At 66.6% G+C, this 25,534-nt stretch overlaps 3 protein-coding genes across 5 annotated transcripts in view; 2 read left to right on the top strand and 1 right to left on the bottom strand.

Annotated features, from left to right (window-relative positions):
- Positions 1 to 11,365, top strand: part of PDE4A (phosphodiesterase 4A) — an 87,821-nt gene extending 76,456 nt beyond the window's left edge. For both annotated transcript variants that reach the window (XM_067560598.1, XM_067560599.1), the window contains 9 exons: positions 3,590 to 3,683; positions 5,034 to 5,212; positions 5,670 to 5,768; positions 6,167 to 6,331; positions 7,003 to 7,102; positions 7,680 to 7,834; positions 8,187 to 8,309; positions 8,865 to 9,047; positions 9,503 to 11,365. In XM_067560598.1, coding sequence (XP_067416699.1) covers positions 3,590 to 3,683; positions 5,034 to 5,212; positions 5,670 to 5,768; positions 6,167 to 6,331; positions 7,003 to 7,102; positions 7,680 to 7,834; positions 8,187 to 8,309; positions 8,865 to 9,047; positions 9,503 to 9,880 — 1,476 coding nt within the window. In that variant the 3' untranslated portion in view covers positions 9,881 to 11,365. The remainder of the gene's footprint in view (positions 1 to 3,589; positions 3,684 to 5,033; positions 5,213 to 5,669; positions 5,769 to 6,166; positions 6,332 to 7,002; positions 7,103 to 7,679; positions 7,835 to 8,186; positions 8,310 to 8,864; positions 9,048 to 9,502) is intronic.
- A 2,464-nt stretch (positions 11,366 to 13,829) lies between these two features.
- SPC24 (SPC24 component of NDC80 kinetochore complex) lies at positions 13,830 to 16,668 on the top strand. 2 transcript variants are annotated; one of them, XM_067560608.1, is made up of 7 exons: positions 13,844 to 13,878; positions 14,274 to 14,406; positions 14,929 to 15,128; positions 15,506 to 15,650; positions 15,890 to 15,982; positions 16,268 to 16,344; positions 16,426 to 16,668. In XM_067560608.1, exons 3-7 carry the CDS (start codon positions 14,954 to 14,956, stop codon positions 16,530 to 16,532), a joined length of 597 nt encoding a protein of 198 aa, XP_067416709.1. In that variant the 5' UTR covers positions 13,844 to 13,878; positions 14,274 to 14,406; positions 14,929 to 14,953; the 3' UTR covers positions 16,533 to 16,668. The 2 variants fall into 2 exon arrangements, with proteins under 2 accessions (XP_067416708.1, XP_067416709.1); XM_067560607.1 differs by lacking the exon at positions 14,274 to 14,406 and having other exon boundaries at positions 13,830 to 13,878.
- On the bottom strand, positions 16,619 to 24,834 carry KEAP1 (kelch like ECH associated protein 1). Its single transcript, XM_067560604.1, has 6 exons — positions 24,753 to 24,834; positions 21,231 to 21,879; positions 18,747 to 19,432; positions 18,208 to 18,413; positions 17,675 to 17,851; positions 16,619 to 17,516 (listed from the first exon to the last, which is right to left on the bottom strand). The coding sequence occupies exons 2-6, from the start codon at positions 21,771 to 21,773 to the stop codon at positions 17,350 to 17,352; spliced, it is 1,779 nt and encodes a 592-aa protein (XP_067416705.1). The 5' UTR covers positions 21,774 to 21,879; positions 24,753 to 24,834; the 3' UTR covers positions 16,619 to 17,349.
- Between the last annotated feature and the right edge of the window lie 700 nt (positions 24,835 to 25,534).

Here is a 25,534-nt window from a genome sequence, read left to right as displayed (position 1 = left end):
CCTGCAGCCCCAGCTGGGGGGGGTCGGTCCCTGGCACAGGGCTCAGCCCCTCCCCCCACCCCTGCCCCCCTTGGGCACCTGAGGCTGGTGCTGGAGCCTCAGGAGGGTGGGGGGTTCTGCACACAGCTAGGGGCCCCTGGGAGCTCCCCAGCCCACCCCTTTCCCGTCCAGTGGGCTGGGTCCTTCCTGATTGCAGGTCGCTGCCCCTGTGCCAGCTGCTGGGCACGGCACCCCCCACAGGGCAGGAACAGGCTCATGGCCAGTGCTGGGCCCCGCCGCGCACCAGGGGCTGCTCACCGGGGGTGGGGATCCAAGCCCCTGGGGCCTCCACCTCCTTTCCCCGCCTATTTCTCCTCAGCCTTTAAACCCAGCTCTGCTCACCTGCCCAGAGCTGGGGAGAGAACCCAGGAGTCCTGGCTCCCAGCCCCCTGCTCTGACCGCTAGATCCAGTGACTCCTGCCAGGCCAGGCCCCATAGCAGGAGGGGAACGGGCAGTCTGGCCTGTAGTTTGCGTTTATATTTGGGGCCTTAAAACTCCCCCCCCCCATCTGCTGGGTTATCCAGCCCTGCTCCCCTTCCTCCCCAGCACCCCCATTATCCAGCCCTGCCCCCCCAGGTCCTTCCTCCTCTGTCTCCCACCTGCCCTGGGTCCCAGGGTTGCCCCTTGGCACTGTCCTCCCTGCCATGGGGTGGGGGTGGGTGTTCCCATCTGAGCTGTAGCCCCCCAATCCTCTCCCAGATGTGGGGGGAGCTGCCCCATTCCCCAGCCTGCTGTGGTGGGAATCAACCCCCCCCCCCCAGCCCTTGGGGCACCCCCAGCCACGTCTCCCCACAGACAGAGACTGCTGATCCCCTGGCTGTGCCCCCCAGCTGTGCTCCAGCCCCACCCTCCGGCAAGGGAGGGAAGGTGTTTTCCGTTGTAAATTCTGACCTAATTTGCGGCGTGTAGCACCTGCGGCACCAGCCCGGCTTCGGGCACCTTGGGTTGAGACCTTCGCGCCAGCCTTGGCCTGCCCTTGCTGGGCCCCTGGCCCTGCCCATCCCGTCCGGGGCAGCCGTGGGGCCTGTTGGGATGGGGAGGTCAGTGGGCTGAGACCCGGCAAACTCGTCTTGCATGTGGCGGGGGGAGGGGGGATTGGAGCTAGTGTCCCCAGTTGCCTTGACACCCCCGGCATCGTCTCCCCCTGTCACCCAGAGCTCTTGGGGGGAGCCCAGGGTTGGGCCAGCCGAGGGCTGCGGGTCGGGAGTGAGGGGCACCGGGTGGGGCCGGGTGCATGAGGCTGGGATGGAAGGGGTTAATGCCCCCCCTTGGGGAGACCCAGCTGCCTTTGCACAGGCTGGCGATGGGGCAGTTGCTAAGGAGACTCCTGTCGCTATGGAGATTGGGCTGAGGCGCCCTGATTGGCTGGGGGGGGGCTCGCACGTCCCACTGCCCTGCTTTGGTTTTTTTCCTCCCATTTGTGGGTTTTTTCTGTGACGTGGGAAGGGGGGGAGGGGGTGGTGGGGGAGGGGAAGGGGCTGAGGGGGGAGGGGAGCTGGGTACGAATGCACGTGGCCTGAGCCGGTGGGCGCAGAGTGGGGGGCGGGGGTGGGGGTGGAGCCAGGACTCCTGGGTTCTCTCCCTCCCTGGCTCTGCCCCAGACTCCCTCTGTAACCTCGGGAGAATCACTGGGACTGGGGATCCCCCCACCCATGCTGTGGGGGCAGCGTGGTGACAGGGAGATCTGTGCCCGTTCCCATTCTGTGGCTGCTGAACCCCCCCCCAACCTCCCAGCACTGGGGCACGGGACCCCCCAGTCCAGGCCCCGATCCCGCTAGGCACACCAGCGCCGATAAAGCACCCCTGGCTCAGGAGCTGAGCCCCTCCCCCCATCGCGTGGCATGGGGGGATCGGGGCAGGGCGAGCCGGGGAGAGCTCCCCCCCCAGTGCAGCCGATGAGTCACCAGCCGCTCGCCAGCTCCGGCATCCGGGAGCTGCTGAAGGACAAAGGGGACTTTAACGTGGGGGGGAACAAATGGCAGAGCCAGGCCCTGACCCGCCTGCTTCATTCTGAGCCCCCTTAACGCCGCCATCAGCCCGCTCAGGACGCCTGGGTTCTCTCCCTGGCTCTGGGAGGGGAGTGGGATCTAGTGGTTAGAGTGGGCAGTGTGGGAGGGGCAGGGGACTGGCCAGGACTCCCGGGTTCTCTCCCGGACTCCCGTTGACGGCGGGGCAGGCGCGTTTCCCTGCTGGCTGGCTCCGCGGGGCTGCCCGTAGTGTGACCCCCCTCCCCTTGACTCCCCTGCCAGGAAGCCCAAGAGCCAGCAGCTGCCTCGCTCTCCGGAGCAGCCGGCTTCTTGCTGGGCTGCCTGGGAATCCCGGGGCACCGGGCCGGGCAGGGGATGCCAGACATGGATGTTCTCCGGGTCGAGACCGGTCCCTGCTCCACAGCGTGGGGAGTCCCCGGCCCCCGGCCATACCCTGCAGGCTCCGCGTAGGGCAGGAGGAGTTGGCCCCATGCCGCGCCTGAAACCTTTTCTGTCCAGCCAGGTAAGACCCTGCCTCTTTGGAGGGGGTCTTGGCCCGGGAGGGGCTCGGGGCTGAGTGAATTAGAGCCTGGATCCCCTCTCTTCTCAGCCCTACTGAGTCCCATTCTGGGGCTGCGATCGGGTGGCTGGGGCTGGCCAGCCCCACACCTCGCAGTCTGAAGGAGGCGGTGGGGGTGTCCCGGGAGCAGCCAGAACACCAGGCTCCGTGGCGCTGGGGCGGGGAAGAATGCGGGTCTTGGGGAAGCTGGGATGAACTGGGCACCTTGACGGGCCCCCAAAGCACAGAGAGAAAAGGCAGAGAAAGGGGTCAGCCGGAGGTCACAGACAGGCCAAGCCTTGCCAGGTGCTGTGGGTCAGGAGTGAGGGGCACCGGCAGAGCTGGGCACAGAAGTGCCAGAATGAGAGTTCCTCTCGCTGCCACATGCCCCAAATTCAAACCTCGATCCAAAACTCCCTCGAGTTTATTTGAACAATAACAGCAACCTCGGGGGGGGGGGGGGGATTTCTGGTCGCCCCCCATGCGGTGAGTGTTGAGTGGCCAGGAGTGAGGTGGGGCTAGGATCTCAGGGCACCGGTAGCAGGAAGCTCTGGGCGTTGAACTGCCTGCTCCTTAGCTCTGCAGCTCCACACGTGCGTCCGCGCTGGCGGCCCGAACTCTGCTCGCCGGCGAGGCGCTTGCCTGGTTGCGCTCACACACGGCAGCCGCAGGTGTTCACAAGCATAGTGAGGCAGGTGTGCAAACAGGTGCTGGACTCCCACGCAGGGACGTGCGTGCAATGGCAGCATCCCCAGACATGCACGGACACACAGCGGGGCAGCGTGGACACAATGCAGTTCACACTCACTTGCATGGGGAGGTGTGCACAACCGTGAGTCTTGCTCATGCAGCAAAGTGTGCACGCCACGGTGTGTGAAGCGTGTACGCTGCCTGGCCCGCTTGCTTGTGCAGTGGTGCGTGCACACCCACCCGTGCTAGGAAGCATGAAGCTCAGCTTGCACGGTGATGGGCACACCCATGCACGCTTGCTCACATGCAGCCCGGTCCTCTTCTTCTTGGCAGTTCAAGAGGATGCTCAACCGTGAACTCACCCACCTCTCCGAGATGAGCCGCTCTGGGAACCAGGTCTCCGAGTACATTTCCAGCACGTTCCTAGGTGAGTCCGGGGCTGCCGGGGGGCGGGAATGTCCCTGCAGGGCCTCAGGCCTGGGATGGCGAGAGGGGCCCCAGCCCAGCCTGCCTGTGCACCACAGGGGACTCAGGGGTTAGAGCAAGGGGTGCTGGGAGCCCGGACTCCTGGGTTCTCTGTCTCAACTCCTTGTGTCACTCTGGGTCCGTCACTTCCTGGGGTTGGGGTGCTGTGGACAGCTCCCTGCAAACACTGGAGCCCGTGCCTGGAGTCTCGGTGCCATACAGGCCCCTGTGCCCCCCCCCCGTCCTCCCTCAAACACCTGTGCACACACTCTGCCCTTCTGCACGCCAACGCCCCGCGCCAGGAAGGACGTTCTTGGTCTGCATCCTCAGCAGCTTCCCGCGGAGGCGACCGAGTCCCCGGAGCCCCACTGACGTCAAAGGACGTCAGCCTCCGGCCTTAAGCAACTGAGCCGGGACTCCTGGGTTCTATCCAGGGCAGGGGGTGGGGTCTAATGGTTAGACCCGGGGGGGGAGGGGCTAAGAGCCAGGACTCCTGGGTTCTATCCAGGGCAGGGGGCAGTCTGGTGGTTAGAGCGGGGGCTGGGGCAGGTTGCTGTGGGGGTGCCAGGGTGGACTCGGGGGGGGATGTGGGAGCCCCATACAGGCCCCTGGAGAGACCAGCTCTGGGTCGCTGTTGCCCCTGGGGCCCTGTGATCAGTGGCATCAGGATGTGATGCAAACAATGAAATCCTCTGCATGCTGATTGGCTGGGTGCCCTGTGATGTCACAGTGCAGCCCTTCCCCCACTTTGCCTGAGACCCACCCCTGGAGCCCATGTCTTGGGGTCCCCCCTGGCCTGATTCCTCGTCCCACCCTCTTCTCTGCAGGTACTTTGGGGGGGTTCCTGGAGCCCCCTGCTCAGCACCACCCCCCAGAGGGGACCCTGGCTCGCCAGCCCCTGGAGTGAGCTGCCCTGGGCTGGGGCCTCTGCACTGCCACCCCCAAGGGGGTGAGCGCCCGTTTGCCTGCCAGGCCGAGCCCAGCCAGGGTCCCCCCTCCTCAGCTTCCTGCCCTGGGGGGCTCCGTCCTAGTGCCAGGACAGGAGTGTGGGGAGGGGACGATCCAGTGCCCCAGCAATGCCCCCTGAGGATGGTGGGTGGGGTTTGCACACTCATCCCCCCAGGCCTGTCTTGCACACGCACAGTCACACTCAGATCCATACGCACACCGGTGCACTCCCACTGACAACGCGCAGCCTCTTGCACACTCACAGCACAGTCTCAGCCCCATGGCCCCACGTTCACGCCCCCCGGTCGCACAGTCCCACACGCGACCCCCCCCCCCCCCCCGCTGACTGGCTACTCCCCCCCAGACAAGCAGAACGATGTGGAGATCCCACCCCCCACCCCGAAGGAGCGGGAGAAGAAGAAGAAGCAGCAGCCCATGTGCCAGATCAGCGGCGTGAAGAAGCTCATGCACAGCTCCAGCCTGACCAACTCCAGCGTCCCCCGCTTCGGGGTCAAAACCGACCAGGAGGAGCTGCTCAGCAATGTGTGTGGGGGGACCGGGCCGGGCTGGCAGGGGCTGCGGGTCGGGAGTGAGGGGCAGCGGCAGAGCTGTGTGTGAGGGAGGCACTTTGCCCACCCCCTGCCTGACTCCGTTGTTCCTGGAATCAACCCTTTGCAGCGGGGGCAGAGCGTCAGCGGAGCCGGAACTCCCCGTCCCCCAATGGCCGTGGCTCTGCGGCCAGGACCGTCGGGAAGGGTCCCCCCGTGGGGCGAGGGCACCGTAGGACCCGCCTGGGCAGTGGGAGGCAGCTGCCAGGGCTGGGGCTGGCTGGGGAGCCCCTGCTGAGCCTCGGCGCCTCTGTCTCCAGCAGGTCCGGCTGACTGGGGAGCGTGGGACCGGCTGGGCATTGCCAGCTCTGGGGCACTCTGCCAGGCCTCGGCGCAGCCGTCCCCCACGGCCCCGTCCCCCCCATTCTCACACGCCCTGTTCTGCCTTCCAGGAGCTGGAGAATCTCAACAGGTGGGGCCTGAACATTTTCCACGTCTCCGAATATTCCAACAGCCGCTCGCTCAGCTGCATCATGTACACGATATTCCAGGTAGGGGCTGAGCCTGGCCGGACAGGGGTGCCTGCGAGGGCCAGCATCACCCGACCCACTGTACCGCACACAGAATCAGGCCAGGTGCCTGCCTGGCCAGGGATCCTCAGCACGAGACTGGGAGCCAGGATTCCGCCCAGCTGTGGGAGGGGAGTGGGGTCTAGTGGTTAGAGCAGCAGGCCGGCTGGAGCTGTGGAAGGGGAGGGGTATCTAGTGGTTAGAGTCCATCCCCAGCTCTACTGCTGATTTTTCAGTGTCTGTAGAGCAAGACCCTTCCCGGCTCTGGGCCCAGCTCTGGGGGATGGGCGTGACCCCCCTGAGTCCGGGGGGATTTGCCGTGTGTCCAGCCCTGTGGCGTGACTGTGCCTGGCCAGAAATGCCCCCCCTCCTACCCCCAGGAGAGAGAGCTACTGAAAACCTTCAAGATCCCAGTGGACACGCTGCTCACCTACATCCTGACCCTGGAAGATCACTACCACGCCGACGTGGCCTACCACAACAGCCTGCATGCCGCCGACGTCATGCAGTCCACGCACGTCCTGCTCTCCACGCCGGCCCTGGATGTGAGTGGGGGGGACAGAGCGATGGACCCGGATCCCTGGAGTCGGGGGATCTAACAGCTGTCCCGCAGCCTGTGCACCCCGCATGGCACGGCAGGCAGGAGCACTGAGCGGGGGCGGGGGGGTCCCGGGGCCAGGTCTTGCTCCCCCATAATGACGGGACGTTCCGGGGATCCAAACAGCCCCTGATCACCGGGGGAGGGACTGAAACGGGATTGAAATGAACTTGGATGAGCGGGCGCTGGGGCTGGAAAGTTGTCTGTGCATCTGTCCCCGCAGCCCTCGTCATCTGTCTGTCTGCCCGCCCTGGGCCAGTTTCTGCCATCGCTACAGGGTTCTGCCACCGTCCTTGGCAGCGGCTGGCATGGGTCCCACTCAGAGGCAGGATACCTGGGTGATGGGCCCCTGAGCTGACCCCCCGGCCAATCTAGGAAAGTCTCTGCAGCTTCCCTTCAGAGCCAGGCCCGCACAACTCCCGGCTGGGCCGATGCCGTGGCTGGGAGCAGGCCTGAGGGGACCAGCCTGGGGCTGGCAGCCAGGTCTCCTGGCGTCTGGCGCTGCCTGGCACTGTCCACCCGTGGGCGGGGCGCTGACTGTCCTGCCCCTGTCTGTTAGCCAGGCGGGCCGGGGCTGAGTTGGGCCCAGCCTCAGCGCCCTGCATGTGCCCTTGGCAGGCCGTCTTCACCGACCTGGAGATCCTGGCCGCCCTGTTCGCAGCCGCCATCCATGACGTGGATCACCCGGGTGTCTCCAACCAGTTCCTGATCAACACCAGTGAGTGCCCCGCGATGCCACGCACAGGGCGAGGTCCTGGGGGTCTTGGCACGCTCTGCCCGGCAACCCGGAGCCACTGGGGCGGGAAAGATCTGATTGTTCTCTACCTGCTCCAGCACACGCACGGTCGTGCACCGGGACACAGCCACGCCTGCAGTCCACATGCATGAACCACGGCACGCCTGCAGCGCGCACACGTGTGCACTGAGACATGCACACACCTGCAGCGCATGCGCGTGCACTCTTGCACACACGTAGCTGTGCACTGGGACACGGACGCGCCTGCAGTCCGCACACATGCACTCCTGCGCACACGGCCATGCACTATGACACGCACACACCTGCGTGCATGCCCCCCCCAGCCCTGCACTCTCCCTTGCACGCCAGCCCGGCCGAGAGCAGGGATCTCCCCGCTCTTCTGCGCCGCGCCTGGTCCGAGCTCAGGCTCGCAGCTCCCCTGACACAGACTGACCCCCCACGGCCGGGAGCACGCGCCGTGGAGCCACGAGGGAGGCAGGAACCGGGGCGGCTGGAGGCCTTATCCCCGGCACCCCCTGACCACCCTGCTGTCCCGCAGACTCGGAGCTGGCCCTGATGTACAACGACGAGTCGGTGCTGGAGAACCACCACCTGGCCGTGGGCTTCAAGCTGCTGCAGGAGGAGAATTGCGACATCTTCCAGAACCTCAGCAAGCGCCAGCGCCAGACGCTGCGCAAGATGGTCATCGACATGGTGAGCCAGGCCCTGCTGGGGGGAGCCGAGCCCTTGCTGCCCCCTGCCCCCAGGCAGCTCAGCCAAGGGCCCTGGCTGGCGCCCGAGGAGCAAGGGCTGGGATCGAATCCTGCTGCCGGGGGAGCAGAGTGGGCGGCTGCACCTGTGCCAGCTGCAGGGGCTGAGAGGCAGGAAGGAGGGTCAGGCTGGGGACAGAGTCTGGGCAGTCCCCAGCTCCGGAGGGGGAGGGGCCTGGGATCAGCCCTCTGGGGCTGTGGGGGAGGCCTGGAGCGAGGGGCATTGTCCTCGGACTCCTGGGTTCAGGGTGTGTCCCCCCCACCCCCCGCGTGACATTCTGGCTCCCGCCCCCCAGGTCCTGGCCACCGACATGTCCAAGCACATGAGCCTCTTGGCCGATCTCAAGACCATGGTGGAGACCAAGAAAGTGACAAGCTCCGGGGTGCTGCTGCTGGACAACTACACGGACAGGACCCAGGTGTGGGGGGGGGGACCCAGGTGTGGGGGGGGGCCCAGGTGTGGGGGGGAGCAGGACCCAGGTGTGGGGGGAGGGACCCAGGTGTGGGGGGGGGACCCAGGTGTGGGGGGACAGGACCCAGGTGTGGGGGAGGGACAGGACCCAGGTGTGGGGGGGGGACCCAGGTGTGGGGGGGAGCAGGACCCAGGTGTGGGGGGAGGGACCCAGGTGTGGGGGGGGAGCAGGACCCAGGTGTGGGGGGGGACCCAGGTGTGGGGGGAGCAGGACCCAGGTGTGGGGGGGGGGACCCAGGTGTGGGGGGGAGCAGGACCCAGGTGTGGGGGGGGACCCAGGTGTGGGGGGGAGCAGGACCCAGGTGTGTGTGGGGGGACCCAGGTGTGGGGGGGAGCAGGACCCTGGCAGACGGGGCCCAGGCGGGGGGGACGGAGAGGGATAGTGGTGCACAGGACCCAGGCAGGGGGTGGGGAGATGGAGGCCCCCCAGCCCCCTAGACCAAGCAGGCAAACGAGCCGCCCAGCCTGGCCCAGCCCCCGTCATTCCTTCTCCCCCCCCCAGGTCCTGCGCAACATGGTGCACTGCGCCGACCTCAGCAACCCCACCAAGCCGCTGGAGCTGTACCGCCAGTGGACCGACCGCATCATGGAGGAGTTCTTCCGGCAGGGCGACAAGGAGCGGGAGCGGGGCATGGAGATCAGCCCCATGTGCGACAAGCACACGGCCTCCGTGGAGAAATCCCAGGTGCGCCGAGAGCCGGGCTGGCCGCTGCTCCGCTCCAAGCCTAGCGCTGGGTGGGAGCTAGGCTGCCGGGCCCGGGAGGGGACCGCCCTGCCCACCCACCTGGTCCTGATCCGTTCCCACCTGCTCCAGCAACTGCTCAGCTTGTTGGGGTCCCGGCGCCCAGACCCTGAATGGCCCTGGCCAGGTGTGTGGGGCCAGCGCGGGGGGGATTCCCATGGGCACCCACCTCCCTCCACTCACTCACTCGTAGGCCGCTGTCTGAGTCCCTGCCACAGCCCAGGCCTCCAGGTCCTCTGGCCCACAGCCCTCTGCCCTGTTCTTACCCGCCTGATGGTAGCACCTGGGCTCTAACCTGCATCCCATTGTGCTGGGGGCCGAGATCAGGGCCCGGTCGTGCCGGGCGCTGCCCAGATCCCACCTGCTCCAGTTCTCTCCTCCCCGGCTCTGCCTTGCAGGTGGGGTTCATTGACTACATCGTTCACCCGCTGTGGGAGACGTGGGCTGACCTGGTGCACCCCGATGCCCAGGAGATCCTGGACACCCTAGAGGACAACCGGGACTGGTACCATAGCATGATCCCCCAGAGCCCCTCCCCGCCTCCGGACGATGCCGACAAGGACGAGGAGGCCTGCCTGGAGAAATTCCAGTTCGAACTGACGCTGGAGGAGGAGGGCGAGGAGTCGGATCAGTCGGACCGGGACCAGAGCAGCCCGGGCCAGGAGGACAACAGCTTCTACACCGCAGAGGAGCAGCCGCCCTGCCCGTGCCTGGCGGAGGAGGAAGAGGGCGGGCAGAACGGACTGGCACACAACACAGCCTCTGGGGCCCCGTGACTCTGGGCTCCTGCTCGGCCGCCCGGCGGAAAACAAAACTAAAACCACACACACGCACCCCCCGCCCTGGATTTTTTGGGGGGGAGGAGGGGAGCCAACAAAAAAACTGAGTTTTATTTTCATTTGGTTTCTTTGGGGGGATTTTTATTGTATTTTTTACAAAAACGAAAAAGGAAAAAAAAACCAAAACTTTTCAAAAACAAACCACCAAAAAGGGAAAAACACCCACAGTGCACACACACCCCACACGCACACACACCCTACATGCGCACACACCCCGCACGCACACAGACAGCAACTGTAGACGCCGCCATAGCAGGAGCTCAAAACACTCCGGGAACTTTCTGTTCTATTTGTTCGGGGGCTGCTGGTTTTTTTACTGATTTGTTCGGAGGATTTTTTATTTCGGGCGGACGGGCGGGGCCGGCGCCGTGGGTCGCTTTACGCTTTCCATCCGGATCTTTCCTCACCCAAAGCCATTTATAGATATATTTTTGTAAACAATCAGGAATGAGCGCAGCGCCGAAGGGGAGTGCCAGGGGGGTCTGACCCTGCGCCCCCCACCCTACGGACCGGCCTGGAGCAAGCACCCCGGCCCACTGCGAGGCCGGGCTGGCCGAGGTGTCTGCGCCAGGGCTGCCAGCGGCTCCGTGCGGAGCGCAGGATGACAGTGGTTATTATTCTTTTAATTTATTTGTGTGGGGGGAGGGGATGTTTGTGGGTTCTGGGTTTTTTTAAAGCACCTGGTAATTTATTGTAAATTAATTATTATTTTTGGAGAGTTGTGGGGGGAGGGGAGAGAAATTGTTTTATTTTTCTGTAATCGGATTTTTTTTCTCCCTTCACTGGGGGGCTCGTTCCCCTCCCGTCCCCCCCTTTCCCCTCCCCCACTGACGCCATAACTCCCCCGGGAGGATGGAGGGGGGGTTCACTTACAAAGGGAGGACACGATGCTGATGCTAATCCAAGCCCCCCCACAGCAAGCGCGCTCTGAGCGTCCAGCCGGCTACGTCTTCCTCTCTTCATTTTGCACAAATACGGCAATACGTTCGCATCCCTGGGCCCAGCCAGCTGCTCGCCCCCCCCCACCCCACTCCCTGAGCTCCCCCGCTTCGCTCTGCTTCGCTCCGCTTGGACGTTTGCCCCCCACAAGGTGGCAGCCCAGGGGCCTCGGGCACCGACACCGTAGGCAGGCGCCCAGGGGACAAGCAAAGGTGCTGAAGCCCTGTTCAGGGGTAGCTGGGCCCCGGAGCATCCTGTGGAGCTCCCGCGTGGCGCTAGGCGCTCAACCCCTGGGCAATGGGAGCTTCAGAGGGAAGCGGGCGGCATCCGTTTCCCTGTCGCGAAGGGGAACAAGGCCAGCGGGCAGCTCTGCAGCAAACGCCGCCAGGCAGGAGCAGGGCCGGAGCGCCCAGCTCCCCAGGGCTTTAACCCCCGCCGCGGGCTCCCAGCGCTGGCGGGAACACAGGCGACAGGAGCCAGCTGGTGACCAAACCCAAGGGGCTGGGAGCCGGCAGCGGCTTCATGGTGTGGGTGCTCTGGCCTGGCCGGTGGGGTCAGAGTGGCTCTGGGGAACCACGCTGGGCCCAGAGCCAGCCTGGCAGGCAGCGTTGCCGCACAGCTCTCCAGGGCCAGCTGGGCTAGTGCAGCCGTGGGACACCCTCCCCCCCCCCCGCCCCAGCAAATGGACCCTTATGGCTGTGGGATCTGGGCCCGCTAGCTGCTGCCTTCCCTGGGGGGCAGGGTTCCCAGGCTGGGCTGCTCAGTTTGCCCCCCTGCCACTATGCCCAGTGCAATGACTCTGACCCCCCCCCCCCGCCCCCCCGCCAACCAAGCTTTTGAGACCCTGGCATCTCCCCATAGGGTGGGGAAGGGGCAGTTTTGTGGCAAACGAGGCCTCCCCAAGGGGGGGGTGAGCGGCAGAAAGCCCCAGCCCCTGTGCGGGAGATGGAAGCAAGCTGGGGCTGGCAGGTACCAGCCTGCTGCCCCCAGCTGTGCCCCCCCCCCACTAGGAGTGAAGCAATAATGAGCGAGGTGCCCCCCCCAACTGCTTCGAGCTTTCGAACCAAAGCACTTTGAGGGGGTGTCGTTTCCCCCCCATGGCTCATCCCCCTGGGCGGGGGGGGGGGGGGGGGCTCGTCACCAGGTGCCTCGGGGGGGGGGGGGGGGGCAGGATGAGCAAATGGGCAGGGCCAACCCACCTGGCGGGCCACTGGCAGTGGGTCTCGGGCGGGCGTGGGCCGCCTGCCAGCCAGCGCCTGGGGGGCGGGGGGGGCGGGGGGGCACACCCTGCCCTGGCCCCTCCCGGGGACGGGGCCATGTCTGAGCACTGTACTGTAGCAATTGAGTTCTGTTTCCTCCCGCCCGGGTGCAGTGGGGGCGGTGCCCGCCTCTCCGGTGCCCCCCCCCCCCCCCCCCCCCAGAGCCTTTATTTTTGTACGCGGGTCGGTTCCGTGCGTCGGTCGGGTCGGGTCTGTTCTGTATATACTGTGAATAGCGGCTGTAAATGACACCCCCCCCCCCGTGTGGGCGAGAGGGTCGGGGGGGGGGGCTGAGCCCTCTCCCCAGGGTCTGAGCTCCCCTCTGCCCCCCCCCCCCGGCCCCTCTGCCCCGCCTATGTCGCCGGTGTAACATGTTCGCCGTGTCCGTGTGGTGGTTCTCGGCCTTTACCGGCGTCAGCTGCGGAACTCACAATAAAACCAGGAGGAAGCGACCCTGCCTCTGGCCTGCACGCGGGGCGCTGGGCTCGGGGGGGAGCAGCCGAGGATGGCGGGGGGGGGGGGGGCAGGCACCGGGGCATCTGCCGGGGAGCGAGCGGGCGGTGCCTGGGCCCCCAGGGCTGGTTCTGGAAAGGTCCGGCCACGTCTTGGGGCAGGGGGTGACCCAGGTACATGTGGGGGTGCTCCGGGCCTGGGGCAGTCGCGGGGGGCGGGGGGGGAGGCATCCACGGTTGCAGGGTCACCTCTCTTACCGAGACCCGCCCCCCCAGGTTCTGTGCAGCAGCCACCCTGCACCCACAGCTGGCCGGGGGGCACAAAGCCCAGGGGCCCCCTCGTGCTGGCGGGTGCCTGGTGCCCGCTCCGTGCCCTGTGGGGTGGGCGGGGGGGGGCAGCTGTTTGCCCCTGGGTGGCTGTGCCGGTGGGGGGGGGGGGCTGCCTGGGCCCGGGCGGGGTCTTTTCATTCGCCGCCTGCTTGGGGGAGGGGGGCCAAGGAGCCCGTCTGAGGCTTCTTTCGCCCCCACGCCGTCGGGGCTGGACTCGCCCCCCTCCCCGTGCCTCCCGGAGCTGGGGCTTTTCGGGACACGATCCCGGCAACGCTGCCCCCGAGGGGGCCGGGACCCCCCACGCCGGGACTGGGGAAGGGGCAGCCGCCCCCTGGCCTGAGCCCACGAGGGATGTTGGGGACGGAGGAGCAGCCTGGGGGGGGTCACTGTGAGGACCTCACTCCAGCCCTGGGGGCATCCTGGATGGCCCCCCCCCCCCAGCCGCCATGTGCCCCGCCCCTGGCGTACGGGCGGGGCCACCACGTGGCCGCATAGAAGGCCCCTCCCACCCCCATGCAGGGCTAGGCCACGTGGCTCTTGCACAGCCCCACCCCCCGCAGCAGGGCCCGCGCTGCGCCCTGTTCTCTGCCGCCACCTGGTGGCAGCGCGGCGTGAGAACAGCCGCCTGCGGGGCGTTGGAGGGGGGGGGGGTAGAACAGGAAGCTGCCGGCGCGGAGGGGGGCCAGGCTAGGAGTCCCCCCTTACTGCGCGTGCGCGCAGCCGCCAACTTCCCGGCTTTTTTTTTTTTTTTTTTTTGAAAAGCGGCGCGCGCCGGCCAGGCGGGCTCCGATTGGGCGAAGCGAGCGGCCAATCCGTGGCGAGCGGCGGCCGCGGAGGCCAATGGCGAGTTGATAGGAGGCGGGGCGGGAGACTAAGTCCCGCCTCTCCTCAGCAGAAGGGAGGGGGGGGGGCGGGGAACAGCAGCAACGGAGCTGAGCGGCGGCGCGAGGTGCAGGTGAGCGCGGGGCCCGCCCCTCCCCCCCCGGTAACCGACGCGGGGGTCGTGCCCCTCCCCCGGGGCGGGGCCGTGGGTCGGGCGGGGGCCGGGGCCGGTTCGGCTGCGGTAGGCAAAGGCGCGATGAGCCAGACACACCCTGACGCCGCCGTGCGAGGCAGGGCCCGGCCACAGCCACAGCGCCACCCTGCCTGCAGCGCCGAGCACCCGCTCAAAAAAGAAGGCTTGGGCAAAGCAGCGAGCCGGACAAGAGCTGCTGGCGGGTGTGGGGCAGCTTCCGTGCGCGGGGCGATCAACGTGCCGGGCTGCTCAGCCTGGCAAAGCGGCGCTGGGGGGGATCTGTAACATCAGGCTGGTGTGCAGCCAGACGGCGGCTCTGTTATTTACCCCTCAAGGACTAGGGGTCACCCAGTGAAACTCAGACAGCCGTTGTAAAACCAGCCCCGGGCAATACTTCACCCCGGCGACCTGTGGAACTCATGGCCACAGGATGGTGTGAAGGCCAAAAGTAGAAGCGAGTTCAAAAAGGTATTAGCTAAATTCCTGTTAGCCAGGGTGAGGGACGCAGGCAGCCCCGTGCTCAGGTGGCCCTAAACCTCTGACGGCCATGCACTGTTCGTTCCTGCTCAAGCATCTAGCACCAGCCGCTGTCAGAGGTAGGCCACTGGGCTGGCTGGCTGGCAGCCCTGACCCCGAGTGTGTTCTCACACGATAACCCGCGGTCCCCTGGCAGTGAAGACCCCCGTGTGAGTCATTACAGCGCTGGCGAGCCCCTTGGCAGGAGATGCTGCGGCCAGGTTGCGTGCTGTGGCCCTGCAGCAGTGAAGCCGTGAATGCCTTTTCTGCCTAACAGGAGCTGCTTTGCTAGCCAACGTGAGAACGATACCGCCCGTGGTTCATCGGGGGTGTGTGAAGAGGAGCCCTTTAAAATGAGTGTGGGGTGGTGGCTCAGGCCTGAGGGGGCCAGAGGGCACTGTGCGTAAAGGACTCGGTGGTGTGTGAGGGGCAGGGAGGCCACCGTGTCTCTCACCCCCTGCGCTTTTGCCTCAGTGCCTCTGACGCTGGGGAGCGACCGATGCCAGCCATGCTGAACGAACAAATGCAGGAGATGGAGGAGGTTAGCAAGGAGCTGCTGAAGGTGCTGGCGGCAGGCGGAGCCGGGAACCTGCTGAAGAGAAGCCTGGACAAACAGGAGAAGATGTTTGACAAGCTCCTGGATACGCAGCTGACCACAGCACAGCTGGTTAAAGGTAGAGGCTGCCTCCTTGTTCCCTGGGAGCCCAGTGGTTTGTAGGCTCTGTCCTGGCTGCAGAGTTAACTCAGGCTCCCCCCATCCCCACACACTGCCCTCTCACCAGAGTGGGGGGTGCATCCAGGCCAGGCTAGCTAGCCCCCCGGTAAGGTTAGAGCTGGCTGCTCCTGAGCTGCCCCAGTCCTGCATGCCTCAAGGCCGCTCAGCTCCTCGCAGCTCCTCCGGGCAGGGCGCAGCGCAGGGCTGCAGGGAGCAGTGTTGATTGGCTGGGGTCTCTCTGCAAGGGTCTCCCGGGCTCATCAGCCCAGCCGCTGGGTCAGAGGAGGGCACGTAGCATCGCTGTTGGCTGTGAAGGCTGCCTCTCCCCCCCTGCAGATCTGCTAGCTACGGAGGAGAAGGTGGCTCAGGAACTCCTCGACAGGGAAGAGGAGATGCAGAAAAGCCTCCAGAAGGTGCAGGCGCTGGAAGAGGCGCTGCGGAGAGCCAGCGACGAGGACACCAGGCTGAGGGCTGGCAGCACATATCCTTCCTTGCGTGGGAGCCTGGCACGCTGGCCTGGTTAGCTGCTGCCTGTAGCTAAGCCACACGGCGCGCTGCAGGTCCAGCCCACCCTGCAGAGAAGGTCAGGGTGGCAGCAGGCCATGGGCTGGGATAGTTTCTCTGGGGCACTGGGATTAGCCTGGCGCACAGAACGCCAGCTGGCTTGGGGGCGGGGAGAGTAACCTGTTAGAGACAAGGCTCCTTCACTCCCTTCCGCACCGCCGCGAGGAGAGAGCTGGAGGAACTGAGGGCCGAGATCGGGCGCGTGGAGGATGACGTGGAGGACGACAGTAGCGTGATCACTTCTGCAGCGTGAGTCCGGGGGGGGGAGGGAGGGGCCACTGCTACGGGCTAACGGGGGCTCCCATCCTCTGGCTGGGAAGTGGTACCCCTTGCTCAGACTCTGCTCGCTGAGTTGGGGGGGGCAGGCCTTGGGGGTCCCTCCACGCAGGCTTGGCTTCCCCTGCCATGTTGCTATAGGGCTGGTTCCTCCCCCCCGGTTGCTGGGCTGAGACCCACACAAACGGGATCCAGCCTGTGTAAACAATCAGCGGTGTCCCAAGGGCAGCCCAGGCACTGACAGGCTGCATTCCACAGGTACGTGGCTCAGCTCTACTACAAGATCAGCCGGATCGACTGGGACTACGAGTGTGAGCCGCCGCAGATCAAAGGCAGTATCCTTTCAGGCGGGCGGGGGCGGGGGCCTGTCTGGCTAGAAGCCACGTCTGTCATTTTCCTGAACCGCGGCTCCCCAGTCCATCATGGCCCTGCCATTGCTCAGCCCATCGCCATCGACGGCAGCCAGCACTCCAAGTGCTTCATCAGCGACTATCTGTGGAGCCTGGTGGACACGGCCTGGTGACCCCGGCCCCCAGCCTGGTGATGAGCTGGCCATGGGCGCGGCACGGCTGGCTTTACCAGCTGGCTAGCGACTGACCCAGATGCTAATCACAAAGGGATTTTTTATTCCTGTAACAATAAATCAGCGTTTGAAATCAGATCGTTAAAAGCAGTCTCCCTGCGGCCGGGCGGCAGCGTGAGTCGTAAGCAGAGACACCAGGCGCCGTAACGCACGCGGCTGTTCAGGAACTGCTGCCAATCCTCCAGCCTGTCACCGTGCCAGGCCTGCTCTGCCCAGTTCAGCCCGCGGCCGCCTGCCCTGCAGCACAGCCCGACCCCCTGGCTTAGGTGAACGCTGGGGGGGGGCATTCCCCCTTCCAGTAGGGGAAGCCCAGGCTGCTAGCCAGGGGACACTGGGGCCTGTGACAACTGCCGTGGCAGCCAGAGCTGACTGTCCGAGCCTCCCCCTGAGCCCGGCAGGGCAGGGACCCAGGGCATGGGGCTAGGCGGGTCACAGGAGAGGCTCCGCAGTGTAGGGATCTCCTGCCCCTTGGCCGGCTGCTGGGCCCCCAGTGTCCTGCTGGGGGGAGCGAGGCTGAGGGAGTCAAGAGGAGGCTGGGAAAGACCCCCCCCACCCCTTCCCATCTCCGCATGAAAGGGCAGACTGGGAGCCAGTCATGCCGTGCTGCGGGGGGAGGGGGAGGCGGTGCTGGAATGGAGGCAGGACTCCCCTGCCCCCTTGGCACTTGGAAAACCAGCTCCGGCCCCCTGGCAGAAGGGGGGCTCCCAGGCACGGCTGGTTAACACTGACTCGGCCACCCCGCCCAGCCAGGGCGGCGCTAGCAGTCACAGGCGTGCGGGTCGAGCTGCTTGCGGCACGGCTCCATGGTGATGGCCACGCCCACCCCGCTGCGGCCGGACGTCATGTGCGTCACCTCGGTCCACGTGTCGGTGGCGGGGTCGTAGCACTCCACGCTGTCCAGGAAGGTGTGACCGTCGTAGCCGCCTGCAGCCGAGAGGAGAGAGTGGCTGGTCTCATGCTGCCTGGCAGGGCAGGGCAGGGCAGGGCAGGGCCCCCCCATCCCCCACGCCAGCCACAGGGGTCAGCCCTGCAGCTGGAACAGCTGGCGCGAGGGGCAGGGGAAGTTGTCCCCCGGCACTCACCCAGCACGTAGATCTTGCCCTGGTGCACGGTGACGCCCAGCGCGCTGCGCCGGTGCCTCATGGGGGCGGCCGCGGCCCAGCTGTCCGTCTCCACATCGTAGCGCTCGGTGCTGTTCAGCTGGTCTGTGCCGTCATAGCCCCCCATGGCGTAGACGCAGTTGTTGAGGGCACAGACACCTGTGTGGGGGCAGCATGCATTGATCCCAGCCCATCACGGGGGGCAGGGACCCACACCCCTCTTCCTGTGCTCAGCTCCCTGAGCACCCTGGAAATGGGGACCCCACCCCACAGCACGGCTGCCACGCCCGGGGGAACCCTTCCAACGGCTGCCAGGCCCCCGCGGCTGCTGCCGGTCAGTGCCCGTCTGCCTGCAGCGCCAGGGTCTCCATGAGCCGACCCAGAGCCGCCAGGACTGAGTGGGCAGGGGCACCGCGCTCCCGACTCATCCCCCGGGGCGGGACGGGACAGCTGCCCAGAGCCAGCCCAGCCAGCAGCAAGGACCTTACTGTACGGGGCACCTGCCCGTCGCTTACCGGCTCCGCTGCGGATGGTCTGCATGGGGGCAATGGGGCGCCACTCGTCCCGCTCCGGGTAGTAGCACTCGGCCGAGCGGAGCCGCTCGGTGCCATCAAAGCCGCCCACAGCGTAGAGGAGGCGGTTCAGCACGGCCACCCCCACACCGATCCTGCGCGTCAGCATAGGCGCCACCAGCTGCCACGTGTCCCGGTCCGGCTCATACCTGCAGGGGGCCAGAGGCAGCATCAGACACCAGGGCGGGGCAGAGGAGTGGCCTAGACCCAGCAGGCGGGGGGGCTCCCCGGGGCAAGGCTCCCTGTGCCCCAAGTGCGAGGTGGAGGGGGATGGGGCGGCAATCAGGGACCCTATGCCACGGCCCGAGGGGAAACCCTGGGCAAGTCTCTTCCCCTCTGTTCCTCTTCCAGCCTTCGGCTAGGCCGGGACCCCCGCCGCCCTCTCACCGCGGCAGCCGGGACTCCTGGCTCCTGCTCCAGCTCGTGGCGCTCAGGATTCCTGGGTCCCAAGCCTCAGCTAGGCCCAGGGCCGGCCCCCTCACCTCTCCACGCTGTTGTGATGGACGCAGCCGTGTGAGCCGCCCACGGCGTAGATCAGGCCGTCGATGACGCCCACGCCGATGCGGTTGCGGGGCACGCTCATGGGGGCGCAGGGCGACCACTGGTTGGTCATGGGGTTGTAGCAGTCGATGGCGTTGGAGTCCATGTTGCCGTCGGGCGAGTTGTTCCGTCCCCCCACGGCGTAGAAGAGCCCCCCCACCACGCAGCCGGCCAGCCCGCTGCGGGGCACCTGCAGGTCGGCCAGCCGGATCCAGGAGCCGTCGCAGGGGTTGTAGGCCTCCAGGTAGCTGAGCGACTGGCGGTAGTAGCCGCCGGCCGTGTAGATCAGCTGGCCCACCTTGGGGGCGCGCGTGGACATGCCCGGGGTGGGCTTGTGCAGGGTGAGCTCCTGGAAGATCTGGGCCAGGTAGTCCTTGCAGCGCGCGTCCGACTGCAGGATCTCGCACTTCTGCAGCTGGGTCTGCAGGAAGTGGGGGGTGAGCGCGTGGCAGCGCACGGCCTGCAGCAGCGCCTGCACGTACAGCCGCCGGCTCTCGCAGTCGTACTTCACCCAGTTAATGCAGGCGTGGAAGACCTCGGACTCGCAGCGCACGTTCAGCTCGTCCCGGCTGATCAGCGTCACCAGCTGGCAGTGCGAGAGGTTGAAGAACTCCTCCTGCTTGACCACCTGGGCAGGGGGAGAGACAGTGAGTGGGGGGAGGCAGGAGAGAGCCTGGGGGGGGCAATGAGAGCCCTAAATGCACTTGCAGGCTGCAGCCACTAGAAGGAGCTGCAGTCCCATGCATGGGAGCAGAGCCTGGGGGCGGGCCCTACAATAACAATCCAGCATTGAGTGATCTTACACCTGCACCAGCAGGCCCGGGCTCTGCACCCCCAGCCCCACCTACGTCACCCTACAATATGTGCCTTCGCCCCTTGGGTGGGACCCCTGATAAACCAGACAGAGGTGACTCCCCCCCCCCCCCATGTGCTCATGGAGGCAGCTGGTGCACAGGCAGGGGGTCGGCCTCCCCCCCCCCCGACAGGAATTCACCCAGCCGGGACCCACAGATCCAACCGCCACGGGGGGCAGAACAGGCCCTAACCAGAGTCCTGCTCGCGCGCCACATGGGCCTCTTAGGAGCCGCCTCCCCGCTGACGTAAGACTCCCGTGCCCAGGTTCCTGCCAGCCACCCTCCAGTGACTCAGCCCTGCCCCAGCAGGCCTCACTGCAGCCCCCTTGCCCCAGGGGAGGGGGCCACTCAGCTAGGGCCAGACCCTGGAGGGAGGAATCACCCACTCGCTGCCACTAACCCCCAGCAGCAGGATCAGGCCCCGGAGCTCAGCCACCAGGCAGACACTGCAGAGCAACCGGCCTCTGGGGCAGAGCCCCACAGCGTCCTCTGCTAAATTCCGTGCCCCCTGCTGGTCCGGTGCCCCCCAGCGCCCCACGCCGGTCCTGGGGAATGAGCCAGGCAGGGTCCCTCTCCCCAGGGAGGAAGCCTCTCAAACCCCAGGAGCCGCCTCGGTGTCTCCCCAGAGCCAGTAGCAGGGGTGCTGCCCCTCCCCATCCACACAGCACCCAACGCCCCCCCCCTGCTCCTCCCCTGCGGCAGCCCCACTATGGGGGGAGGAGTCCAGGGTTTATTTCCACCCAGCCTGCAGTGGCCACCTGGGAGCCCCCCCATGTGTAGGAGTCCAGTTCCCATGACACCTTTAACTCTGAGCCTCTCCCTGCACCCCTCACCCCCCCCCCACGGGGCTTGGGGACATCCCTTAGCTCAGGCTCCACCCCGCAGCCTCACACCTCTGTAGTCTCAGGCCCCGGGGCAGCCCCTCCCCCAGTGACCCGGCGGGCGTGTTCGGTGCCATGCTGCTGACAGCCCGGCCCGGCTGTGATTCATGGGAGGAAGGAGCCTGAGGTGTGGGTCAGGGAACGGGGGCGGGGGGTGAAACTGACCTGATCCACCACGGCTCCCACCAGACAACAGGACTCCCAGGGACCGACCGGCTAATGCCCACCAGGGGGGAACGTGGGCAGGCAGCACACGGGAAGGGAACCGGGCCAGGCGCTGCAGGAGGGCCCGGGAGGTGACAGGAGGCTGGGAGGGGGGCTGGCCTGGGGAGGGGCTCAGCAGCTCTCCCAGGGACTGGACCCAGCTCAGCCATTCCCCAGCGGTTGGTCCGGGGAGCCCTGGCTTGGCCGGCTGGACCAGGTCTGGACCTTCGCTGCTCTAGGGTCTGCCTGGGGTCAGGAGCCAGATGCCGGGGGTTGCTGGTCCCTGCAGAGGGGCCAGGTCTCTGCCCAGGCGTCGGGCTCAGAGCTCCCGGGGGCAGCAGGAGGGCGGGACCCAGAGGCTCAGTCTCAGGGGCTGTGAAGGCGAGTGGGTCCCCGAGGGGCTCTGGCATGCTGGGGGCTCCTCTCAGGAACCGCTGGAAAGCCGGGGCGCAGCCCCGAGCCGTGGATCGAGCCCCCCTGCACTCACCTCCCCGAAGTTCATGTAGATGTACTCGCGGGCCCGCTGGTGCAGCTCGACGCAGCCGATCTGCTCGGCGAAGTTGGCGATCCCGATGGCGTTGCTGGGGTCGAGCTGCTGCACCAGGAAGTCGCAGCAGGCCTTGACCACGCTGTCGATCTGGTACATGACGGCGCCGTTCATGACGTGCACCACGCACTTCTCGCCCACCGAGATGGAGGCCGTGTAGGCGAACTCGATGAGCCGCTCCATCACGCGCGGGTGGATGCCCTCGATGGGCACCACCTCCATGGCCTGCTCCCGCAGCCCCGTGGTGAACATGGCCTTGAAGACGGGGCTGGAGGAGGCCAGCACCACCTTGTGGGCTTGGAAGTCGGCCGGGGGGGCGTCCTCATAGCGCACCCGCAAGGTGACGTCGCACAGCTGCTGGCTGAGGCGCAGCTGGTTCATGATGCCGAAGGCCTGCTTGGTGTGCTCCTCCAGGGTGTAGCTGAACGAGCGGTGCCCGTGGTGAGACGGCGTCACCTCCGCCTTGCACTCGGGCGCGTACATCACCGAGGCCGGCGCGGGCGCATCGCAGGGGGCAACGGAGCTGGGGGGATCGGACTACAGCGCCAGGGAGGGCACTACTGAGCCCTGGGACACCGCAACGCCACGTCTGCAGGGGGGAGAGAGAGACGGGCTTAGCCGGGACCCAGCCCCACCCACTCAGCCAGGGCCCCCAGTGTGGGAAGCAGCTGGGGGGGACCCAGCCCCACTTCCCACCCTGGCCCATACCGGGGGGCTCTCGCTGCACTGGGGAATCAGCAGCTGCAGCCCTGACCCTACCGGCTCTAGAAAACACCCCGCATGGCCAGCCGCAGCCCCAGAGGTCCAGGCCGGAGGGGGCCCCCCAGCTGGTTTGGTAGTGGTGCATTTAAGCATTATCGAGGAGGAATTGCTGCTAACGAGGACGCAGCTCAGCCGCAGGGCGAGCCTGGGGCTCCGGGCCCTGGCACAGCAGGGGATTCACTGCCCCCCAGCCACCCGCTCCCTCCCCAGACAGTCCCCACTTTTCTCAGCGATCCCTCAGCCAAGCCCCACTGCGCCCGGCCAGGCCCCCGTGCAGCTCTGGGCAGGACGCGGGAAGTGACCCTGGCTCATTCTCCACTAGCCGGCTCTACACACAAACCCTGGACGACCGACCCCGAGGCCAGTCCCTGACTGACTTCCTCCCGCTGCGGCGGAGGAGAGACGGACGTTGGCACAGTCAATACCCGGAGGGGACCTGCCCTGAGCACGAATGCAGGGCTGTTTGGGGCTGGATTGGGGGTGGGGAGGCTGCAGCTATCCAGGTAACAAGAGACAGACAAGCGGACACCCCCCCAGCACACCAGCCTCCATCTCATTTGTGTTAGACTCAGATCGGAAGCTCTTTGGGGCAGGGATCGTCTCGCTGTTCTGCGTCTGTGCAGCACCTGGCACCAGGGGGCCAGGAGCACAGCTGGGGGGCCTGGGAGCTACCTTAATATACCTAATAAACAATGTACAGCTCCTGGCACCTAGGCCATGGCTGGGGGGCCTGGGAGCTATCGTAATATATCTAATAAACGACCCTAGGCCACAGCTGGGGGGCTGGCAGCTAATAAATAACACCCACCTCCAAACAGACTGAGCGTCCCGCACACTGACGCTGGAGGATGATTTCTGCTCTCAAGGTCTCTGCGTCTCCCCCCCGCCCCCAAACGCCAGAGCTGCCCAGGGCTAATTGGCAACGCGGCTTCTCCACTTAAACAAACAAACACGGGTTGTTCTTTGAAGCCCAGGCCAGAGGCAGGGGCAGGATTTCCCCATCTCAGCTCCCACTAGTCTGTGCATTATGGTAGCGCCTGGAGACCCCAGCGGAGATCAGGGCCCCCCCTGTGCCGGGCGCTGCACAGACCAGGCCTCAAGTTCCTGCCCCAAAGAGCTCAGTCTTAGATATGGGGTGGGAGGGTAAACTGAGGCACAGAGACAGGCCATCACCCAGTCAGCCAGTGGCAGAGCTGGGGAAGGAAGCCAGAGGGACCCACCAGATCACGCTGAGTGCCTGGTGTCTCTTAGATCCTGCTTTGAGTGCGGCTCCTGAGGGGAGGGAAGTGACTGATGCAGAAAAACCGCAGCAGAGTTCTGGTGGGAACCTGAACCCTGCCCACCCCGAGTCTCTGCATCCTAGGGGCTCGGCGCGGCTCACCCGCAAGGGGAGCATCTGGCCACATCCCACCTCGGGCTGTTGCCATCCCACGTGCCCCACGGGTGCTCGGCACATCTGGGCAGCAGCAGGGAGAGGGGCCCAGGCCTTTCATGCTTCAGCTAAAGGGAAATTTCCCTTAGGTGTTAGCAGTGAGGGGCCTATGACACAGCTGAGTGGTTCTGATGCCATCCAGCAGGGGGCAGCAGGCTGAGTGGAGCCCTGTTCCCCACCTCTCTCTCACTAACGACCCCCATTTTATAGGTGGGGAAACTGAGGCACAGAGAGGGGGAGGAGTTTGTCCAAGTCAGGGGCAGAGCCAGGAACAGAACCCAGGAGTCCTGGCTGCCAGTGTCCCTCCCCCACTCTGACCCACTAGACCCCAGCAATCCTGACTCACCCCAGCCTGCACCCACCGAGGCCGGGCGGAGATGCTGGGGGAGGAAGCATGGGGAGGTGGGGGGGGGGGGGAGGCGAGCGTGTGGCCCGGGGCGGGGGCCGGATGCGGGGAGCCGAGCCACCCAGGCAACGTGTTGCAATTTCAGGGAGGCAGCCAGACATGGAAAAGATTAACCAGCCCCCCCCGGCCGGGCCCCCCCGGGACCCGACTAGTCAGCTGGGCTCGTAAACAAGGTCCGTGCACGTGAGCCCCGGCAGCTGGGTTCGCTCCTGCCCCCGAGCCACCGAATCGGTGACCCCCCCCGCGCCCGGCTCAGCCTGCCGGGCTCACACGTCGGCATTTCCTTGGCCACCTTCCCCTACGGGGGGGGCGGAGTTTCAATCCAGGAATAATCCCCCCTCCCACCACAAAAGCAGCCGGACCCCCCCTCGCCCCCCCGTGAGGAACCCATCGGCTCTTGGGGGGCCAGCGGCGAGGTAACAAGAAAGGCTGCGGGGGGGGCAATAGCACGGGATTAGCCCCCCCCCATCTAGGGACCTTCATTCACGCCCCCCCGTGAGAGCCCCACACGGCCCCCCCGGACAAACAGCTGGTTAAAGCTCCCGAGACAAAGCGCCACCGGCTCCCGGGGGGGGTCGGCCGCTCCCCGCTCAATGGGCCCCGCAAAATAATTCGTCTCCGGGCCCAGCTCCCCGCCCCCGCTCTGGGGTCTCCGCCCCGCCCCGCCCCACTTCCAGCCCGGAGACCTGGTCACGGGGGGGGGGGTCCCTGGCAACTCCGGGCGGGCAGCCCAGGCGGGGGGGCGGTCGGGGGGGTTCTCCCCCGGGGGGGCAGCTGGTCCCTGCCCTGGAGCCCGGCTGGGGGATCCCCATGAGCCCGGGGGGCGGGGGAGGGGGTCCCCTCTCGTCGGGGGGTCACTAACCCAGCCATGGCCCTGGCCGCTGCCCTGCTCGTCCGCCCGCGCGTCCCGGCCAGGCCCGGCTCGGCTCCTCCATGGCGCAGGCAGGAGCTGGGGGGGGCGGGGGGGGGAGTCACCATGACTAAGCAGAGCCCGACCGCTGTCAGAATAAGAGTCCCCGGGTTCCTCCCCCCCCCCGCCGGATGGAATGCGGCGCTACCGGCGTTCGGGTTCGAGAACGCGGCGGAGGGAAGCTGCGCATCCGCTCCGAGGCCGCTGAGCTCGGAGGTGGCGGGTCGGGGGGCACTGAGCATGAGCTGGGGGGGGCACAGAGGAGCACAGGGAAGTGGGGGCGGAGCTGGGGGGCAGGAGGAGGACTGGGAGCGTGGGGGAGGGGGGAGGATGAGGAAGGGGGAGACCAGGGGTTTTGAACTAGGGGTAGTGAAGATGAGGGGGGGAGGCTGGAGAAGGCGGGGGGGGGGGGGTCGTTCTGAGAAGGAAGTGGCTGGGGTGGGGAGACTGAACTGAAGAGGGAGGTGGCTGGGGGATGGTGTGAGAGGGGGTTGGGGGGTAGAGGGCTGGGATATGGGTCCCCCCCTTGGATTTGGGGGGGGCTGCATCTCCTGTCCCGTTACGGCCCCCTGGCTGGCTCTGAGCTCTCTGGGGCAAGGCCCCAGTCGCTCCTGGTTGCTATGAAATAATCCCAATCCTGGGGGCAGGTGGCGCTGCCCTTCGGCCTCCCCCAAGTGCAGCCCCAGATGCACTTGGAAGGGGACTTTGTACCCGGGCAGGGAACACGGCCCTGC

This window comes from Emydura macquarii, unplaced genomic scaffold, assembly GCF_026122565.2.
Source record: "Emydura macquarii macquarii isolate MOO-44397 ecotype Brisbane River unplaced genomic scaffold, CSIRO-AGI_Emac_v2 contig_2292, whole genome shotgun sequence".
NCBI lineage: Eukaryota > Metazoa > Chordata > Testudines > Chelidae > Emydura > Emydura macquarii.
The sequence above is the reverse complement of the archived record's forward strand: the minus strand, read 5'-3'. Positions and strand labels throughout refer to the sequence as shown.

Bases quoted from the DNA above. Each gene is read 5' to 3' on its own strand.
- SPC24 (XM_067560607.1), top strand. From the start codon at position 14,954: ATGCCAGCCATGCTGAACGAACAAATGCAGGAGATGGAGGAGGTTAGC. The intron at 15,129-15,505 runs GTAGAGGCTGCC...CCCCCCCTGCAG, and splicing joins CACAGCACAGCTGGTTAAAG to ATCTGCTAGCTACGGAGGAG. The intron at 15,983-16,267 runs GTGAGTCCGGGG...TGCATTCCACAG, and splicing joins AGCGTGATCACTTCTGCAGC to GTACGTGGCTCAGCTCTACT.
- KEAP1 (XM_067560604.1), bottom strand. From the start codon at position 21,773: ATGTACGCGCCCGAGTGCAAGGCGGAGGTGACGCCGTCTCACCACGGG. The intron at 18,414-18,746 runs GTGAGGGGGCCG...GGCCCCCTGCAG, and splicing joins CATCACAACAGCGTGGAGAG to GTATGAGCCGGACCGGGACA. The intron at 17,517-17,674 runs GTGAGTGCCGGG...TCTCGGCTGCAG, and splicing joins GGGCAAGATCTACGTGCTGG to GCGGCTACGACGGTCACACC.